The following is an 18,362-nucleotide window of genomic DNA, read 5'->3' on the forward strand; positions in this document are numbered from 1 at the left end:
TTCAATTATACTATGAATATATATAATTTGGGTATGAAGAGATTTTTGAGTTACAGTAAAATAATTATCAATTCACAATTATTTAATTTTATATGACATCAGATAAATGACATATCGATTACAAAAAAAAACTAAATCTCTGACTCCGTAAATACTTAATTAAAAATATATGAGTAAAATAAAAATCAAATCAGTCAGACATACTTTAATTTACTTCCCCTGGTAAGCACCATAGAGAATAAAAAAATATATACATCTGACATATCTATGTCAATTGTTAAATTTATATGTATTTGTATACGGACAATATAGAAACTTTTTGGTACAAAATCACGAATTAAAAAAAAAACAAATTGTCATAAAACTTTAATCAGTTATATTTTTCATTCCAACAGCTATAGATTTTTTTTATTAATTATTTAATGTTTTTGTGATCTAGGTGAGTAGTTTTATCACGAAAGCTTACTTTTTGCTGGCAACAAAAAAAAAATATTAACCAAAGAACAAAGAACACTTTCAACATTATTTCAAAGTAAAACTTTCATTATGAGAGCTTAAATGAACTTACAATCTAACCATCCAATTACAGAGCTGCCAACGTAAAAGATATTTATTGTTGTGTGCAGTTTTCATTGTTATAAAATATTATACTGTATAGGTAATTTAATAAAGCTTGTGTGAACAGTTACTTTTAGACGAATACATAATACATATACAGAATATATGAAAGTTTGAATATTGTTGCAGAACATTAAGAGACAGCGAATTACATGCTAAGCTAAATACACAGCAATTTTGATAGTTAAAATTAAAGTACCTACTTTAATAACTGGCTCGAACTCGTGAAAATAACTACAAAGACATTTATCTCTAGTCTCTACATTATCGTATGAAAGGCGGCCAGATCCTTATTATTGTTGGATACATTGAAAATGATGTATTCATACGCAAAATTTCACTCTTTATATAAATAATGCATGCGTTTGACCATGACCGAAGATAAATGCCTTGAATACAAATTCGTTGACAACAATAGCATTTCTACTTGTTCTCCCATAGTGTTTTGATGAACCGCTTACTATTTTGTATGGACAGTGACTGACGAAAGTTTATATGAAGGGCATATATTAGTTCACATCAGTTTTTATAAAGTTACAAGCGATTTTATTTGGAACTAATTGAATTTTGATAACAAAAGTTATTACATTCCGCAGTTGCTGTTTTGTATAACGAAAATGTCGATAATAAAATCAAGAGATTCAGTGTGAGTGTCATTTTTTTTTAAATATCGAATTATGTACATATTGTTATAAAGAAATTGTTCTACAAATTTGCAATGAATATATCCTACAATATATGATTATTTCCAGGCTGGGAAGTAAAAGAGGTTCTCAATGGGAGGATTTAATGAGAAAGTTCTCAGAGGCTCATAGAGAAGAATGCAAGTAAGTATAATGTTATATATATATATATAATATATTATAATATTTATTTATTTATTTGTCGTACCAAAAGGGTCAGTTCTTATATAAAATGTAAATTATAAAAAATAATAAGGGATATAATATCTTATTGTATTAATAAATAAGTTATAGATCGAGATTTCTTAATCATCATCGTTGCAAGAGTCTTTGCAGACTCGTCGTGGTCATCACGTGTCAGTGTTCCGTATACGTGATGACTATCTTGGGAAGATAGTTTCAGATATTTCCCCTTGCCATCTGCACCACCACTTTTTGAGGCTATTTAGACTTGCTGTAGTCTCTTCCAGCCAGTTTCCCGGCTAAGCTTGTGGTATCCCACCACTACTCGGTGTAATAAAAACTAATTTTGATTGATTTAAAATAAAAACATTAATTATTTTAAAAATTATATACACAGATTAACTTAGACAATCATAATATATGAGAACTTTTATAAAAACAAGTCTTAATATATCTATGTAATAAAATGGGCATTTGTTGCGTTTTATCTGTATGAACTGGTTGTCTTTATAGTCTGTATTTAACAACTTTGTCCGTATGTATGGGAATGTTAATAAAAATATTTGGACCTATTATGAAATTAAATAGGATGTCAATTATATTTGATTTTCAGGTCGGTGTCTTTAGACATTCCACGGGTTCCTCGTTCTATGAAGGACTTCCCGACCGGCTCACAGTACGAGGGCTCCTGGGACTTGCTAGGAATGAGCGGATACGGGGTTTATAAATACTCTAACGGTTTGTATTATTCATAATACTAATATAGTTTGCAATAATTAATATTGAATTTAAATGAAACTAGTATTTTTCGGATATACTACGCGTGATTTATTTTTGTAAAAAACTACATACTCCCGACGTTTCGTTTACTTTTCAGCAACCGTGATCACGGGCAGACGACATGTGAATGTCTGTCAGTCGGTCCTTGTTATTTATCACCTACCGCCATCGATTTCTTAATTTTCTGGCGTACCGCTCTGGATGCAGGCAGAATTCGCTTACAGTGTCTTGAGTTCCTGCGGCGTGGTTACGGACATGGGATTTTATATTTTTAAGAACGGGGTCCCAGGTGTTTGATAGATTCCAGCCATCTTCTCTATTGAAATTGGGATGTTTTTTAATTTCAATAGCCTCGCGAATTAACCTCGGTATATACTTGTCTTCCCGAGCGAGGATTTGTGGTTTATCAAACCGAATGTAGTGAGTTGGTTTGTCCATTGTGTGTTCACACACTGCTGACTTCGACACGCGCCTGTTTTTGATATCTGAGATGTGTTCTTTAACCCTTGTACCGATGCTCCTCTTCGTCTGTCCAATGTATAACAAGCCACAGTCACAAACGAGTTTGTATACACCCGCTTGTTGCTAAGGAATGTTACTCTTGATTGGTCTCAAGAATTGGCTCACTTTCTTATGTGGTTTGTAAATAGTTTTGATGGAAACCTTCTTCAAAATGTTGCCTATTCTGTCATTAACTCCCTTCACATATGGTAGTATCGCAGGTTGTCGTTCAACTGTGGGTCGCTTCAAGTGGTTCTTGCGATGCTGGCGAGGCACGGGCAGGTTGTTGATGGTGAGAGCATGTTTTACATGCTGCAGCTCGGCCTCTAGATCGTCAGCATCACAAAAGTGTTGGGCTCTCTGTAACAAAGATTTGCCAACGGTAGCTAACTGGATAGGATGGTGGTGTGAGTTACCATTGAGATACCTATCCGTATGTGTGGGTTTCCTATAAACAGTATGTCCCAAAGTATTGTCAGGATTCCTTACGACAAGTATATCAAGGAAACCTAAAGAATTATTTGCCTCCAATTCTATAGTAAACTGAATCTTGCTATTGATAGAATTAAGATGGTTCAGAAAAGCAGATGTTTTATTTTTATTTAATATTGTGAAGGTGTCATCTACATACCGTTTATATATTAAAGGTCTTATAGGAGGAGAGCAAAGGGCTCGCACCTCGAAGTCCTCCATGAATATATCAGCGACAACGGGGGAAACCGGCGAACCCATTGCAACTCTATCTACTTGTATGTAGAATTCATCGTTCCACATGAAGTAGCCAGATGTTAGGCAATGCTTTAATAGCTCTGCATATTCTTTAGGCATATTTTTATCCTTTAACTTACCTCTTACAATCTCAATGCAGTCAAGAACACCTGTTCTATAGTATACCTATACTAGTGAATAATGACTGTACATCGAAACTGACCATACTGTGATTGTCGCTCAATTTTAGGTGTTTTAAATCTTTGACAAACTGGGAGGAATCCTTAACAAATGACTTTGTGTGGCCCCGGAGTGGTGATAATATTTTTGAAAGAAATTTAGCCAGTTTATAAGTTGGTGAGTCAATCTGGCTTACAATTGGGCGTAGTGGAACATCTTGTTTATGGATTTTAGGTAACCCATACAATTTTGGTGGTTATGCAGACGCACAATTTAAATGAAACTAAAATTACTCTTCTTAATCTCGTCTGCCCGTGATCACGGTTGCTGAAAAGTAAACGAAACGTCAGGAGTATGTAGTTTTTTACAAAAATAAATCACGCGTTTTTTATCCGAAAAATATTAGTTTCATTTAAATGAATAAAATTCGCGAAAATCTTAGTACTCATTGATTTATATTGAAATAGAAAATATTGAGTAAAACATTAATCGGCACAAGGAGATTTCGAAGCTGCTATCTCCAGATTATCGCGTTCCTATTGCATTGCAAATTAGGCCATCTGACGCTGAATAGAGATGGTGGATTGAGATTTGTATATATTAAACCGTCATACTGGGACAGAGATGTTTTTTAACTTTGCAATAAATAAGAATCATGAAGATCGCACCAACGATATCATTCGATACTTTGTTGAAATCAAAACATTTAAGGTAATAGAAAGTATAAAGATAAATAAAAAAATATATACTCGTTAAACATCTATGGATTTGATCTCATAATTGTAAAATTATATGTAAGATATTAACATCTCTGTATCATATTTGATTGGCGTAAATTAATCTTTCATATTGGCTGAATATAGTTTTTTTTTTTTTGGAAAATAACTTTAAAAAAAATCTATGGAAGATTTTCAACCTTCACTTACAAAATATTAATTGAAAACTTAGACATTAGAAATTAAATGTAAAAATATATTCCCAGCCCAGCCTATTATTTTATGTCATAATAAACTAACACTTAATAACTCTACGTTAATATTATATATTTATACTAAATAAACTAAAAATATTTCCGTCACTCAAATATTTCGTGACAATTGTAAAAAAATATTGTATGAAAAATATTTTAGTCTCACAATCATTTCAATGGAATTTAACGTTCAATATAATTCGCATATAGAATAGCGTTGACTAAAAACTGAAGCTGAAATCAATTCTACGTATATTTTAATAACGTATATTTAAATATCAAGGCGATGACAAAAGTATGACATTTATTCAGTCTGTTAATAATTCACTGGGACATTTTTTTCATGTCAAATTCGTGCCTTCACATTCCTTCAAATCATAGTATAATATGCCAGCCATTTAAATGTCGTCTGTTGAAATTAAAAAAAAAATTTCAATAATCGTAATAAATTTTATTATTTTCATCTTAATATGTTTTTATTTTTGAATAAAATAACGTATATTTAATATTGCTTCTGTTTTTAAAATATCCATAGAAAAATTGGTCATAAAAATGTTAATTGCGGCTAGGATCATTTTCCTACCAAGTACCTTGTTAAATCGAAATTTGACCGCACTTGTAAGTCCAGCTTTCTAGCATCACTGCTCCTTTGCTATTATTAGGGTCTTTTAAAAAATATTTATAACAGCTTAGCGTTTAATATTTGTTTTAGGATTAAGGGAATCCAGATTAATGTTATATTAAAAACACTAAAAACGTGTACAGTAAAATTTATAAGAAAACTTGTCCTGTGTTCACACCACGTGGATGTTTTTCATTAAGTCATCTATTAAGTCAAAGTCAACAGACGGATGTGTTCGTTTGTTTTAATAGCAGGACGTCAATCGACTTCTAAGTTCGATAGCTTTTAAAATTCCCCAAGAGACCAGTTTTATTGAACTTTTAACATTTGTTTGATTGGCACTAAGTAAACATGTATATATAGTAACAGTTACATACCAAAAGACAGAACAGACAATTCAGATAAATTATTACAAAAAATAATAAACAACATAATAAGTAAATCTGTTGCATTAGGATTTTTACATTGTCATATTGCTTAATAATTCAATAAAAAATCCTCCTGAAATTAAAAATCAACAAAAATTTTACATTGGCAGAACATATTGCTATTTATACAGATCAGGCGTATTTGCACAGACTATTTATTAGAAGAGATTTGTATTGGATAATAATAAAGTGTCTCATACCAGGAGTTATATACGAGGGAGAGTTCGAGGATGGGATGTTCCATGGGAAGGGTGACCTTAAATATCCTAGTGGTGATATCGTTCGTGGCACTTGGAAGAACGGCCAGCTCGTTGAGAGGAAACTGATCTTCGCTGACGGCCTGGAGTTTAGCGAAACGGATTGGATGTACTGTAGAATGCCAGATAGAAGGTAAGGATAGGGAGATAGAAGTACAATACAACGATTTTAATCACACGGTTTGTATTGAGAGGACTATCGACTTTTTTTAACATTATTCACAATCTACTTCATTTCATTAAAAATATTTAAAGTAGGAATTTTATTAACTCGTTTTTATTTAAGCCGGTTTTATTAAATAATATTACTTGAGGTAAATGACGCGATTAATGATTATAATATTAATTATTAAGATAAATCTTACTAAATATATATAATTAAACGATTAAAAATTTAGTTTTCCTAAATTCGTGAGTGGACTATAATATAGAAATTTGCACCAATGAAGATAAGAATGAAATATTTTTATATAAAAAACGATTTTATATCCAATACGATTAATTATTGCCGTGTCTGGTAATATCGCTGAGTTAAGTACGTCACTCTATCATTCTTGAAAATATTATTTTTCATTTTTAAAAAACCGTCACAGATATTTTTAAAAGTTCGATAACATTATGGACGAAAATTTTCATTTCTAGCAAATCATATTTAAGGATATCGTAATTTGTAGAACTAACCCGACAGTCCCTTAGTAGCTTTAAGATGTGACTGACTATAGGATACCAGTATATATAGCAGTATTTGATAAGTGTTCTCTACATATCACTGAATAAAACAACGTAATTTATGTAATTTTTCCCGTTAGATTCACGATAGAATATGATCTTGGTATTCAACCGAGTGGCGAGTCCTTCATGACGGCTGAACAGCCTCCTCGAGAAATACCATACGGGTACTATGATACCGGCGACGGTTTCTATGACCCAGCCACCAAAGTCGTATTCAGTGTTGACAACATTAGCACTATTATCAGGTAAATTAATTTATTTGTTAAATTTTCGTTTTCTATGTTTATAGTAATAGAGCATTATGTTAAGAATTTGATATGATTTTTTTTATCCAACGCTTAAAACATGCTGAATTTGTTGGAATATTTTGCAAAATTATTCATTGTTTAAATATTGGTGATTTTATTGGGTCCGGTTACAGTTTAACCAGCATCTAGAAGAACATAAAAGTTAAAGATAACGTAAAGAGATTAAGGTTTTTTGTTAGCTGTAAGTCTTTGGGTTTGAGGGCATACATATATAGATTAACAATAATAACTGATGAACAAAAAAATCAGTCTCGTCATCTCGTCTGCCCGTGATCACGGTTGCTGAAAAATAACCGAAACGTCGTGAGTTTTTTTACAAAAATAAATCACGCGTAGTTTATCCGAAAAATACTATGGGGTTTTCCAATAGGGACGCTTGAACTTTGACAGCTGATTGCGGCCATGTTGTTTGAGTGACAGCTGTCAAATGCAGTGTGTTATATTCATTCCGTCCTCCCAAACCACCATGGCAGGTTACAGTGTCGAGCAGCACGTGCAAATCATAAAATTGTTTTATGAAAATGGGTCTTCAGTTCGAGCAACGTTCCGCGCACTTCGCCCGTTTTACGGTCGCGATGATCGTCCTGCCGAGTCGACTATCCGTCGATTGGTGGACAAATTCGAGTCAACCGGGTCAGTTAACAATCAGCCGGTTCCCGTGCGTCAACGTAACGCGAGATCTGCCGAGAATATCGCCGCTGTGCGCGACAGTGTCCTCGTAAACCCGCGGCAGTCAATTCCGCGTCGCGCACAGGAACTCGGCCTTTCGCAGACGACAACTTGGCGAATTTTGCGTTGTGACTTGAGCCTGCACCCGTACAAGATCCAGCTGACCCAAGAGCTCAAGGTTAATGACCATAGACAGCGCCGTGTGTTCGCTGACTGGGCATTAGAGCAGTTGGAAGTTGACGCCGATTTTGGCAAAAAAATCATCTTCAGCGACGAGGCGCATTTTTGGATGAATGGCTATGTCAACAAGCAAAATTGCCGTATTTGGGACGAGACCAATCCACACGAGGTTCACCAAGTGGCAATGCACCCGCAGAAAGTGACTGTTTGGTGCGGATTTTGGGCCGAAGGCGTGATTGGTCCGTATTTTTTCGAAAACGATAATGGTGTGGCCGTCACCGTCAATGGTGAGCGATACCGGTCGATGATAACCAACTTCTTTTGGCCTGAAATCGAGAATATGGATCTGGACAACATGTGGTTTCAACAGGACGGCGCTACGTGCCACACAGCACACGCTACGATGGAAGTTCTGCACGAGCAATTTCTGGACATGGTCATCTCGCGCGGAGGCGACGTGAACTGGCCACCGAGATCGTGCGATTTGACCCCGCTGGACTTTTTCTTGTGGGGTTTTCTTAAGTCGCAGGTCTATGCCAACAAGCCGCAAACCACCGATGCCCTCAAAGTCAACATACGCCACGCCATCGATCAAATACAGCCCGATTTGTGCGCCAGAGTCATCGAAAATTGGACCTTTCGTGTGCGCGCCACCAACCGAAGCCGTGGCGGTCATTTGAATGATGTCATATTCCATACATAATGGGGTCGATAGACCTTCCAAATAAAAAAAAAATTTTGCAAATATCTTTCCTACATGTATTTTTTTTTTGCATTTCAAAGATCAAGCGCCCTTAATGGAAAACCCTATAGTTTCATTTAAAAAAAATCAGTCGTAACAATAAGTGATAAAAATTTATATTTCTAAACTTTTATTTTCTGAGTCCTGAACTTCATTACCATTTCTCATCTGTAAAAAAATTCTAAACAAATAACTCAGTTGAACAAATCTACGTAAAAGAGTTACTAGAATTTTGCTAAATAAAAATACAACCATGAAAATAAATAGAGACAAATAACAGGGTCGCATAAATGTAATGCACCTTCCATTTCCTTAGTTATGAATTTTTTTTAATGTTATTTTTTATGTGAAATGTGGTAACGAGCAGACGGCCTATTTGATGGGCAGTAGTCACCGTCGTCCGTGGACATCCGTAATATGAACGTTGCGGATGCGTTGCCTACCTTGGTTGTTGAGGAAGGAGGAGGGGTGGGAATAAGGAAGCGGTAGGAAAGGGTGGGAACATTGAAAGGGCAAACGGCTCTCTCAATCATCGAACGAAACGCAACCATTACTGCTTCACGCCGATCTTCTGTGACAGAGTGGTACTTCCCCGGTCCAGCCACCCCATGTTCGAGCTGTAGTTACGTAACCACGGCTAGGGTCTACTACCTTTAAAATAAGTAAAATCAATTTTATAACAGAAATCTGACAAAAAGTTAAGACAGGCTCCCCAGCTGTAAATTAATTCCAAATACATATTTTTTATAATACAATAAATAGTATTGCTATAGAAAGACTTCCAAACAAAATTCTAAATACTTCTGTTATGTATTTTATGAAATTAATACGTTATAAGGCACACAATATATTCAAAAAAAAAAAAAAGAAACCAATCATTTTATATCTGCAATCTTTTCTTAGTTCTCTTGAAGTTATCTTACTGAGAATCTAAAATAGATTCAAAGAAACCTGCTCTATCTACAATCTAGTAATATCTTCTTAACTCATGTTTCATGATAAAAAAAATTAACTTATCAATATAACGTTATTACGTAGCAAGGTTTTTTTATATATAAATTAATCCTTACTTGTAGTTCTTTGTTAAAATAAATCTAAAATAGTGTGCCCTGCGGGTTTACCGGTAAAGTAATATCTCTCGACTCTTAGCTTTCTTGATAGCTTATATTCTCTCTTATAATGAGGGCCGCTTCACGCTTATTTTCCATAATATTCTTTGAGATGAATGCAGTCAAATAAGTAAATTCTTGAGTTTTTTTTTTTGTTATCAAGGAGGTTGTCTATGTGTACGTGAAGAATACAATAAAGTATACAAGAAAAATTGTTGTTTTTGGTACATAAAGATACTGTTAAATGTCACACAAAATCCTATTTCCGCTTTAGCTTTTGTGTTAATTATGTATGAGCTAAATAACATTAATTTCTCTACGTGTGTCTTTTTTATAGTTACTAAGAGTATCGTTTTATAATGAGAATAGAGACTATTAGAAAATTTATTAATTAATAGATATGTCAAATAACATGTTACAATTAAAATTATAAAAACTAATTTAATGTATTCCTGGCTAGATCGCCTTCGGAACGGGAACAGAAATGGATAATCGAGAATTGTCGCACCAATCCCGAAGTACCTTTGGGACCTAGGAAGGATCTTTACGAGGAATGGCTGGAACCGAAAATTAGCCTTCCATTGATGCCTTCACCAGCATCCGAATCAAGGGGCGCTTCAATATCAACAAGGCCGTCCACTTTTGACTCTGAACGCGAAACGGTGAGTACAGTGCTACCAACGTAAACAACTAATAATTATTGCACCAACATTATATTCATGATTTTTTAAAATATAATATGTAATTATATCTGAGATTCATGCGTGTAGATATTTGGTATTCAACTGTGTGATTTCGAATGTGTTACGCGGTTTTATTTAATATTACATATTTAATAAAACCGCTTAGTATAATCCGTAAAAACATAGTTCCATTTTAATTTTTTGGTTTTGGTTTTTACCTATATAGGAAGTGGCGTTTAAAAATATACACGAGTCTTCAACTAGCAGCAGTGACTCCGAGATTGAATTAATAAAATATTTTTAATCTATCATATTAATTAAATGACGTATGGAGATATTTTTAAGTTATTTAAGTATAAAACTATTAAGTGTTTTTTAGTTTCTTCTAATATAATTCACGTATATATTGTGGTCATTGTACATAGATTTATATGATACATGTTCATTATAAATAATTTTAGTATTAATTTGTGTTGTTTGTATTCTAAAATTCAAATGTTATTTTTAAAGGTACCGAATTTAAAATAAAGTATTTAATATGTTACTCTTTTACTTTCCTTGCAGAGATTTACTAAATCGGACGTAATAGCTTATGAATTTATATGTATAAAGATATATTAATCATTTTATTTTTCGAATTAAACCTTTGATATTTCTCTCAAATGTTTGATTAGTACTGGCTTTTTATTTTGTTTTTTTTTTTCTGCAGCTTGACGAAGACGGCTACAGCATTCGTTGGCGGAGCAGAATGTCATCGTTTAGATGGAACCAACGCCCTTACATCAAATTTGACATTAACGAAACGATTTGATTTTTTTATTTATATTATATGTTTATTAATAAAATTAGGTAATTTTTTTATTATTTTTCTGGCGTTTTAATTCAATTTATGAAAAAATTCTCAGTAAATATAACAAAAAATTAAATGTAATTGCATTTTTTTTTTGTTGTTTTACATTTTAATAGTTGTGCACTGTTTTATTCAGTCCCTGAAAGCTGTCGCTTACTCTAATTCAAGGGCTGTACAAATTTGGTCTATTTAGTGTAATGATAAGCAATTTTAAAACATTCTAAGAAGGAGTTGAATGAGGGAATAGTTTACTACTTTCCAAGTAAAGCGATGATTATTTATTTCCCAATCAAATTTAATTGGCAAGTAAAACCTATGAGTACCTTCTATTAATTTCACAAGCAAAAATATAAAACATGGAGCAAAACTTGACGAGTAAATGTATTGAGTAACAAATTATACATCGCAAAAAAAACAGCAAAAGTCAGAAATAACAAAAATAAAAGACCTATTGACGAGGATGTATTTTTCATACTCATCAGGTCAAGTCTAAAATCACATCTATATATACATAACTTTTTCTATATACTGTGTCTTCATTCACATTATACATTTTACTTTATTTCCAAAATGTTTTAGTTGTCGAAATCTTAAATATTGCTTCTTTTAGAAAAGATTGTTATTACATTTTAGTGAAATATGAACGATTTTTTTTTCTCTTCTGATAATAAATTTTGCAATAATGTTAAAAGGAAGAAATCTTTTGTTGATCCTATTAACTAAAAAATAAACATTAGTATTTTAAAAATTGCGTTATTCAAAATCGTTTCTGTGCGATATTCAAACGCTAGCTGGAAACATCAATATGACGTTTTTAATCATTGCCATATATAAAATTTATTTAATTTGCTTATACTTTTTATCAATCTCCTATAATATGTTAAAAATAGTAATCACTAATCACAATACATACCCAGACAGATTACAAATAACTTTGAAATTGAGAAGGAAATTGTCAAAAATTAATATTTTTATCTAATTAATATTGCAAAATTATATTAACTCAAGAAAATTAAGAAATCCATATTTTAAAAAAATGCTGAAACACTAAATAATAAATATTAATAAATTTACTTTGACATAGAGTAGTTAACACTCGTTGTGTTGTGAACGAAAAAAAAAACGAGCATGGACGTCGTCTAAATGGCCATCGATCATTATTATTTTCACAATATTATTAACGTAAGATAAATTTTAAAAAACACTGATTTAAGAAATAAAATTAGGTTCCTATTCCTTTGTTGTGTCAAATATTTGCTTTAAATTGATCTCTTATTAATTAAGTGAAAAGCCGCTGGGCAGGTTATAATACTTTTTAAGTATAGTGCTATGCATATTCAGTGGTAGAATAATAATGAAAACACAATGAAGTGTCACTACGAAGTATTGAGCGTGACGAAGGAGGCGAGCGGATCAGAAATCAAAAAGGCCTATCGCAAACTCGCCCTGCAGTGGCACCCTGACAAAAATCTAGACAATCTACAAGAAGCTAAAGAACAGTTTCAACTTGTACAGAATGCTTACGAAGTGCTCTCCGACCCTCAAGAAAGAGCCTGGTAATTATCAATTCCATTCCTTACGAGTTCTTTTAAAATATGTCATTCAAAATTTTGAAATCCTTGCCCAGTCCCCCTTTTTTTATGAATAATATATTTTTTTAGGTATGACAATCACCGCGAACAACTTTTACGTGGCGCAGGCAGTTCCTATAATGATGATAGTCTTGATGTTTACCCTTACTTTAGTCCGTCCTGCTATAAAGGCTTTGGTGATGATCCACAAGGATTTTTCGCTGTTTATGCAGAGGTATATGAATAATTGACTTTTATGCCAGCACCTAATTTTGTTTATATCTAATATCTATTTCATATTATAGGTTTTCTCCAAATTGGCCTCTGAAGAGGCAGATTTTTTGGAGGATCCCGAAGAGATCTCAAAGATTCCAAAATTTGGTGTATCAACATCACCTTATGAAGATGTTAATGAATTCTATGCGTTTTGGATGTCGTTTTCCACTAATAAGAGTGAGTTGTTCAATAAATATCTATATTATACAATTTTATAAAATTTTATATTTTTTAATTTTATTCTGTCTTTCAGGTTATGTGTGGTTAGATCAATATGAAATATCCCAAGGTGATAACCGCAGAGTTATCAAACTGATGGAAAAAGAGAATAATAAAATACGGCAGAAGGCCCGCAAGGAAAGAAACGAAGAAATAAGACGCCTTGTTAGTTTCGTCCGTCGGAAGGATAAAAGAGTTATTGAACATACAAAACAACTTCAAGAGAAAGTTGAGGAAAATAAAAAGAAGGTAATATAACTACTATTATATATTAAAAGTAAAAAGTACCTACTTACATACAATAATATATAATATATATATATAATAATTCAACAATCATAAAATTAGTATAACAAACAAAACTTATCATTTCCAATTACTTGCCAATCCAAGACGGTATATCTTTAACTAACTTCATTAAAAAGGAGGTTATATATAACAGAGTTCACTACATCAACTTGTAGCTTAACTAGATTAATTTTCAATATATAAATTTACTACATTGAAAATTCTATTAAAGGCGGAACAACTTAGAAGGAAAAGAATAATTGAAAGACAGAAGGAAATAGAAGAAGCTAAGAAGAAAGAAGGAGAGTCTTCATTCTTACAAAGCGAAGACTATCAAAAGAAATTGAGCGAAATTGAATCTTTGTTGGCCGAAGAATTTGGTTTATCATCTGACGATGATACTATTAGTGAAGGGGGTATGGAGAGTAGCAACGAAGAAAGTTCCAAGACTGAGGAGGTAAGTAAGTCTCATACATTGTCTGATTTTTCTAAGGAAGCAACTTGTAATTTATATATAACCTACATTTCAACCCCTTCTGAAATGAATTACTTTCATAATTTGGTTAAATAAATTGATTTAAAATGAAACAGGTTTTATTTAGATTTATCAATAATGTATTTCAAGGATAGTTTTGACATAAAAAAAAGTGCATTTCCATTAAAAATAAGCATTAAACATGCAAACTTCAACAAATGTGTTTCATACATTTTCAGATTGTTGAAAGTTACAAAAAGTTACTCAAAAACTTATATTGCTCAGCTTGTAATAAGATTTTTAAAAATGTTAATTCATTTGAAAATCACGAGAATAGTCGGAAACATAAGGAAAATGTTGCCAGCATGACATTAGGAGATGATATTCCCATTTCTGAAGAAGGGAATGACGTTGAAGAAGCTGAAGCTGATATGATGACGAAAATCAATGGGGATGCAGATGATGGTCAAAATGTAGCCAACTCTACATCTGACACTGAAGATAATGATATCCGGGAGACGCTTAGCGATGATTCAGATAAAATACAGGTATATAAAAATTAAAAACTGTTTAATTATATAATCTGTGATAATTCCAATATGTGGATATATTTTTATCTTTTTATATTGTTCATCAGGCACTACCTAAAAGTCAGAAGAAAAAGAAAAACAAGAAGAAATCATTCATACCGATGCCAGAAAGCGAAGGCAATGATAGTCATGACGAAATGAGCTTTAATGAGATCGAGGGACCTGTGAGAAGCCGAAAGGCTAAGAAATTTAATATGCTGAAAAGTCAAATACAGGCTAAAAAGGAGGCTAATCTCAAAAAAGGTTCTCAGTCCCAGACTTCAACTGAGAACTTATATGAAGTGTCAAGTACTACACCTACCGATGATGCACTGGCTGATTCCGTCTTACCAAAAGATAGACCAGCATTACCAAAAACACAAAGGAATATAAAAGGTAAAAAATTATTTGAACGGAAGCCATTGAGACCTAAAGCTAGCGAGACAGAAGATTCCAGCAGCGCTGTTAACTTAAGATGTCTGATTTGTCAAACGGATTTCCCATCGAAAAATAAATTATTTGAGCATTTGAAGAAAACAGGCCACTCGGTAGCCCTACCCCAAACTAGTTACACACAAAAAAAGGGTAAGAAAGGCAATAGGTAAATGTGCAATTTAGATAGGAAAGTATTATTATTCATTGAGAATCTGATGATTTTCTTCAATCCTTACAATATGTAAAGTGACTCTTATCAATCTATTAAATTATGATCACTCATTAAACGATAATGTGTTTTATTTATATTAAACCTGTTTAGTGCAAAAAATTACACTATATATTTAATTTGCTAGGAAATAAATTAATAAAGGAGGATTATTGGTTTGTTTATTTTAAATATAACTTGTAATAGAACAGATCATTTGTGTTTATAAACTATATAATGTATAGTATTTATACAATTGTAACAAATTTACAAATCAAATACAATTAATTCAGAGACTAAATAATTATAACTAAGCTGTCCGACAACTACTAATTATATTATACAATATTAATGAGACCACTTACAAAGAAATGAGTACATATGCCATAATTTCATATCAGTAATCTAACTGGTTTCAAATAAGACTGTTGCACTAAATTACAGTTAACTTAATTGAAAACAATACATTTGGATGCACACCGCATCCTTGCTACAATTATTTACAGCATTATTGTATTAATAAATTATCTACATTATTTGTAACAATGAAAATAACCGCAGACTATTCAAACTCGGGAATGTCTCCGAAACTGTATCCTGGATACTCTTTGTAAGCATAATAAGCTATCCTCATATGATATGCACCAGGGAGAAACATGATACAGCCCAAAACAATCATAGGCCAGAGACGGTCGGAATACTTTGTATCGATCTGACCGGTGACTATAAGACTTCCAACAATCAATAACGATGTTCCCACAACAAATAGAAAAGCAGCCAAGCTTAGAGCTTTCCAGGGTATCTTCAAAGGAGGCACCTCAAACTGAGCGTCTGAAAATCCACTATCATCATGAGGCACAGAAACATACCCATCGTATTGCCGTCGCAGTCTAAACCTCGACATTCTTTCTGTTAAAGCCTGAAAATAATCCAGTAAACATTGAACCTCACTCGTAACAATATATAGGAACGTTCAAAATGTTTTACTCGAAATAATTTTACCTTAATGTTTTTGTCTTGGTATACTAATTTTAAATAAACCGGAACTAATTCCAGTTAAACGATTTTTCGATACAAACAAGTTCTGTATGATCTTCAAAATTTGACAAATGACAACCAGAATTACTTCTGTCACTTCTGATTTTGCCCGTTTACGTTTTTAATACAGAATATAAAACCAAAGTTTGGTACAAAACAAAACATAGAAATTATTTATAAACCTACAAGACCTTGAGACAATTTATGGAATAAAGTTGGAAGATGGGAAAGTCATCGACTAAAACAGTTAATTATTGGGCCTTGCAATTATGAGTAATGATATTGTGTACTTATTAGTTATAAAAATTCTTTATCATAATATAAATTGTGAAATATTGGATGTCGCAATTGTAATTGTCTCAATTAGTTATATAGCTTATTGTGTTAATATATCATCTTTAATAAGAATATGTTTTTAATCAGCCATTTTGCTTTTCTATGTATAGTTTCCTCATAAATAAAATAAGATGTGCGTGTATTCCTATATTTAAATAAAATAAAAGAAATAACTGTGACTTTTATTAACATGTAGTGAAGAATTGTTTTAAAATGAATTTTTCCATAAAACATATCTATCGAAATATTCATTAAATAGTTATTATTTTTAAAAATATTTGTAAACTAAATGTATTTTCTATATAAATACTCACATGTGCTAATTAAAAAAAAACTCTAAATGTGATTTAATAGTATCATAAATTCTCATCAAATATTTTTACATGAACATCACTTTATATTTAGGAAGTTAGCATATTATACGTGAAGAGTGTAAGCTTATGAAGTCAATAGCTACGCCATTGTTCCATCAAACTACACATGCTCGTGGCAGGATTGCAGCTATCCACTGACCTTGACACTATGCGGCATGTTGCAGAGTTCGCATGAACTTATTTATTACATCAGTAGCCACATAGTGCTTTTTATAACAGAGTATTATTATTCATTGAGTATCAAATGATTTTCTTACACATAAACATTAGAATACTCCATTACAACATTTTGAATTCGTTATACATAGTTTAAAAAGTATGTTTACAAGTTATAATAACGTTATCTAAATGTTGAGATATTTTAGCTATTATATAATTTACAAAATAATTGAAACACCTCTAAATTAATTCTTTAGACAGAATATGAGACACGGAAATTTATTTAGTTTAGAGATATAAAACATGTTTTAATCTTTAACAAGAAATTATTGCGTTACATGGAAAAAATCAAACAAAAATAATATTTTAATATAACGTACTAATTAAAATAATATCAAATACATGTGTACTTGGTTTAAATTTTTTATTATAATGGAAGTAAATTAGTTACAAATATAATATGTCATTTTACAATAACGTTATTACTTTTAGCTATGTATATAAAGTTCTTTTACAGATTTATTTAAACCAATTCCTGTATAGCATAAGGTAAGGCCATTTGAAGTCCTGCCAAAATTCAGTAACATGGTTTTTGTGAAGTAAAAAAATATGTCAGTTTTGCTCTGAAGGATCTCAAGCTTGCATTTATGGTCGTAGGTAATCGGTTATACTATGATATTATTAGTTGTCATATTAATTTAAAGAGAAATTCTTAATAGTTTTAAGGAACTCAGAACAAAACTAGTGTAAAGCGTTTTTTATGTTATACGAAATTTTGTTAAAACTTAAAATTTTCTTCCGCTATGTAGATCAAAATGAAATGTAAAATAAAAACATAAGATCGCATTATTCTGTAGACAAGAGGAAGAAGAATTTGGTTATTAATTGTTTTAGAATTAGTCAAAACCAAAACAAAGGCCAAGTTTCATTTTAAGAAGGACGTATATGCATAACTCTAATAATTTCTCGAGAACTTTAAAGAGAATAGAGATAAATGGAAACAAGACGAAACTTACTTGATGTTTAACATTCTTAGGAAGCAGACGGCATGTGCTGTTGTATATTACGAGGTCGTAAATATACGGAATGCGATAGAAAATATAACCAATACTTAACTTTTTTTTTTCAGGTAGAATAAAAGGAGACTTCGACCACACAACGGTCAATCTTTTTTTTTTTTTTGATCACGTAGGGAAACTCTTTTTACGAGC

The 18,362-nt window shown here is 32.0% G+C and overlaps 3 protein-coding genes across 5 annotated transcripts; 2 read left to right on the top strand and 1 right to left on the bottom strand.

The window, feature by feature from the left end:
- The first annotated feature begins 352 nt into the window (after positions 1–352).
- Positions 353–11,219, top strand: LOC116769605 (MORN repeat-containing protein 5-like). 2 transcript variants are annotated; one of them, XM_061522575.1, is made up of 8 exons: positions 353–439; positions 1,215–1,264; positions 1,371–1,445; positions 2,098–2,222; positions 5,877–6,063; positions 6,740–6,907; positions 10,131–10,332; positions 11,063–11,219. In XM_061522575.1, the coding sequence occupies exons 2-8, from the start codon at positions 1,236–1,238 to the stop codon at positions 11,162–11,164; spliced, it is 888 nt and encodes a 295-aa protein (XP_061378559.1). In that variant the 5' UTR covers positions 353–439; positions 1,215–1,235; the 3' UTR covers positions 11,165–11,219. The 2 variants fall into 2 exon arrangements, with proteins under 2 accessions (XP_061378559.1, XP_061378560.1); XM_061522576.1 differs by lacking the exon at positions 11,063–11,219 and adding an exon at positions 10,580–10,840.
- Positions 11,220–12,310: 1,091 nt separating this feature from the next.
- Positions 12,311–15,323, top strand: LOC116769814 (dnaJ homolog subfamily C member 21). 2 transcript variants are annotated; one of them, XM_061522545.1, is made up of 8 exons: positions 12,316–12,385; positions 12,545–12,759; positions 12,865–13,009; positions 13,080–13,227; positions 13,304–13,518; positions 13,790–14,014; positions 14,272–14,580; positions 14,670–15,323. In XM_061522545.1, exons 2-8 carry the CDS (start codon positions 12,569–12,571, stop codon positions 15,204–15,206), a joined length of 1,770 nt encoding a protein of 589 aa, XP_061378529.1. In that variant the 5' UTR covers positions 12,316–12,385; positions 12,545–12,568; the 3' UTR covers positions 15,207–15,323. The 2 variants fall into 2 exon arrangements, with proteins under 2 accessions (XP_061378528.1, XP_061378529.1); XM_061522544.1 differs by having other exon boundaries at positions 12,311–12,759.
- Positions 15,324–15,409: 86 nt separating this feature from the next.
- Positions 15,410–16,404, bottom strand: LOC116769508 (transmembrane protein 230-like). Its single transcript, XM_032660628.2, has 2 exons — positions 16,247–16,404; positions 15,410–16,163 (listed from the first exon to the last, which is right to left on the bottom strand). Exon 2 carries the CDS (start codon positions 16,146–16,148, stop codon positions 15,807–15,809), a length of 342 nt encoding a protein of 113 aa, XP_032516519.1. The 5' UTR covers positions 16,149–16,163; positions 16,247–16,404; the 3' UTR covers positions 15,410–15,806.
- Between the last annotated feature and the right edge of the window lie 1,958 nt (positions 16,405–18,362).

This window comes from Danaus plexippus, chromosome 14, assembly GCF_018135715.1.
Source record: "Danaus plexippus chromosome 14, MEX_DaPlex, whole genome shotgun sequence".
Classification (NCBI taxonomy): domain Eukaryota; kingdom Metazoa; phylum Arthropoda; class Insecta; order Lepidoptera; family Nymphalidae; genus Danaus; species Danaus plexippus.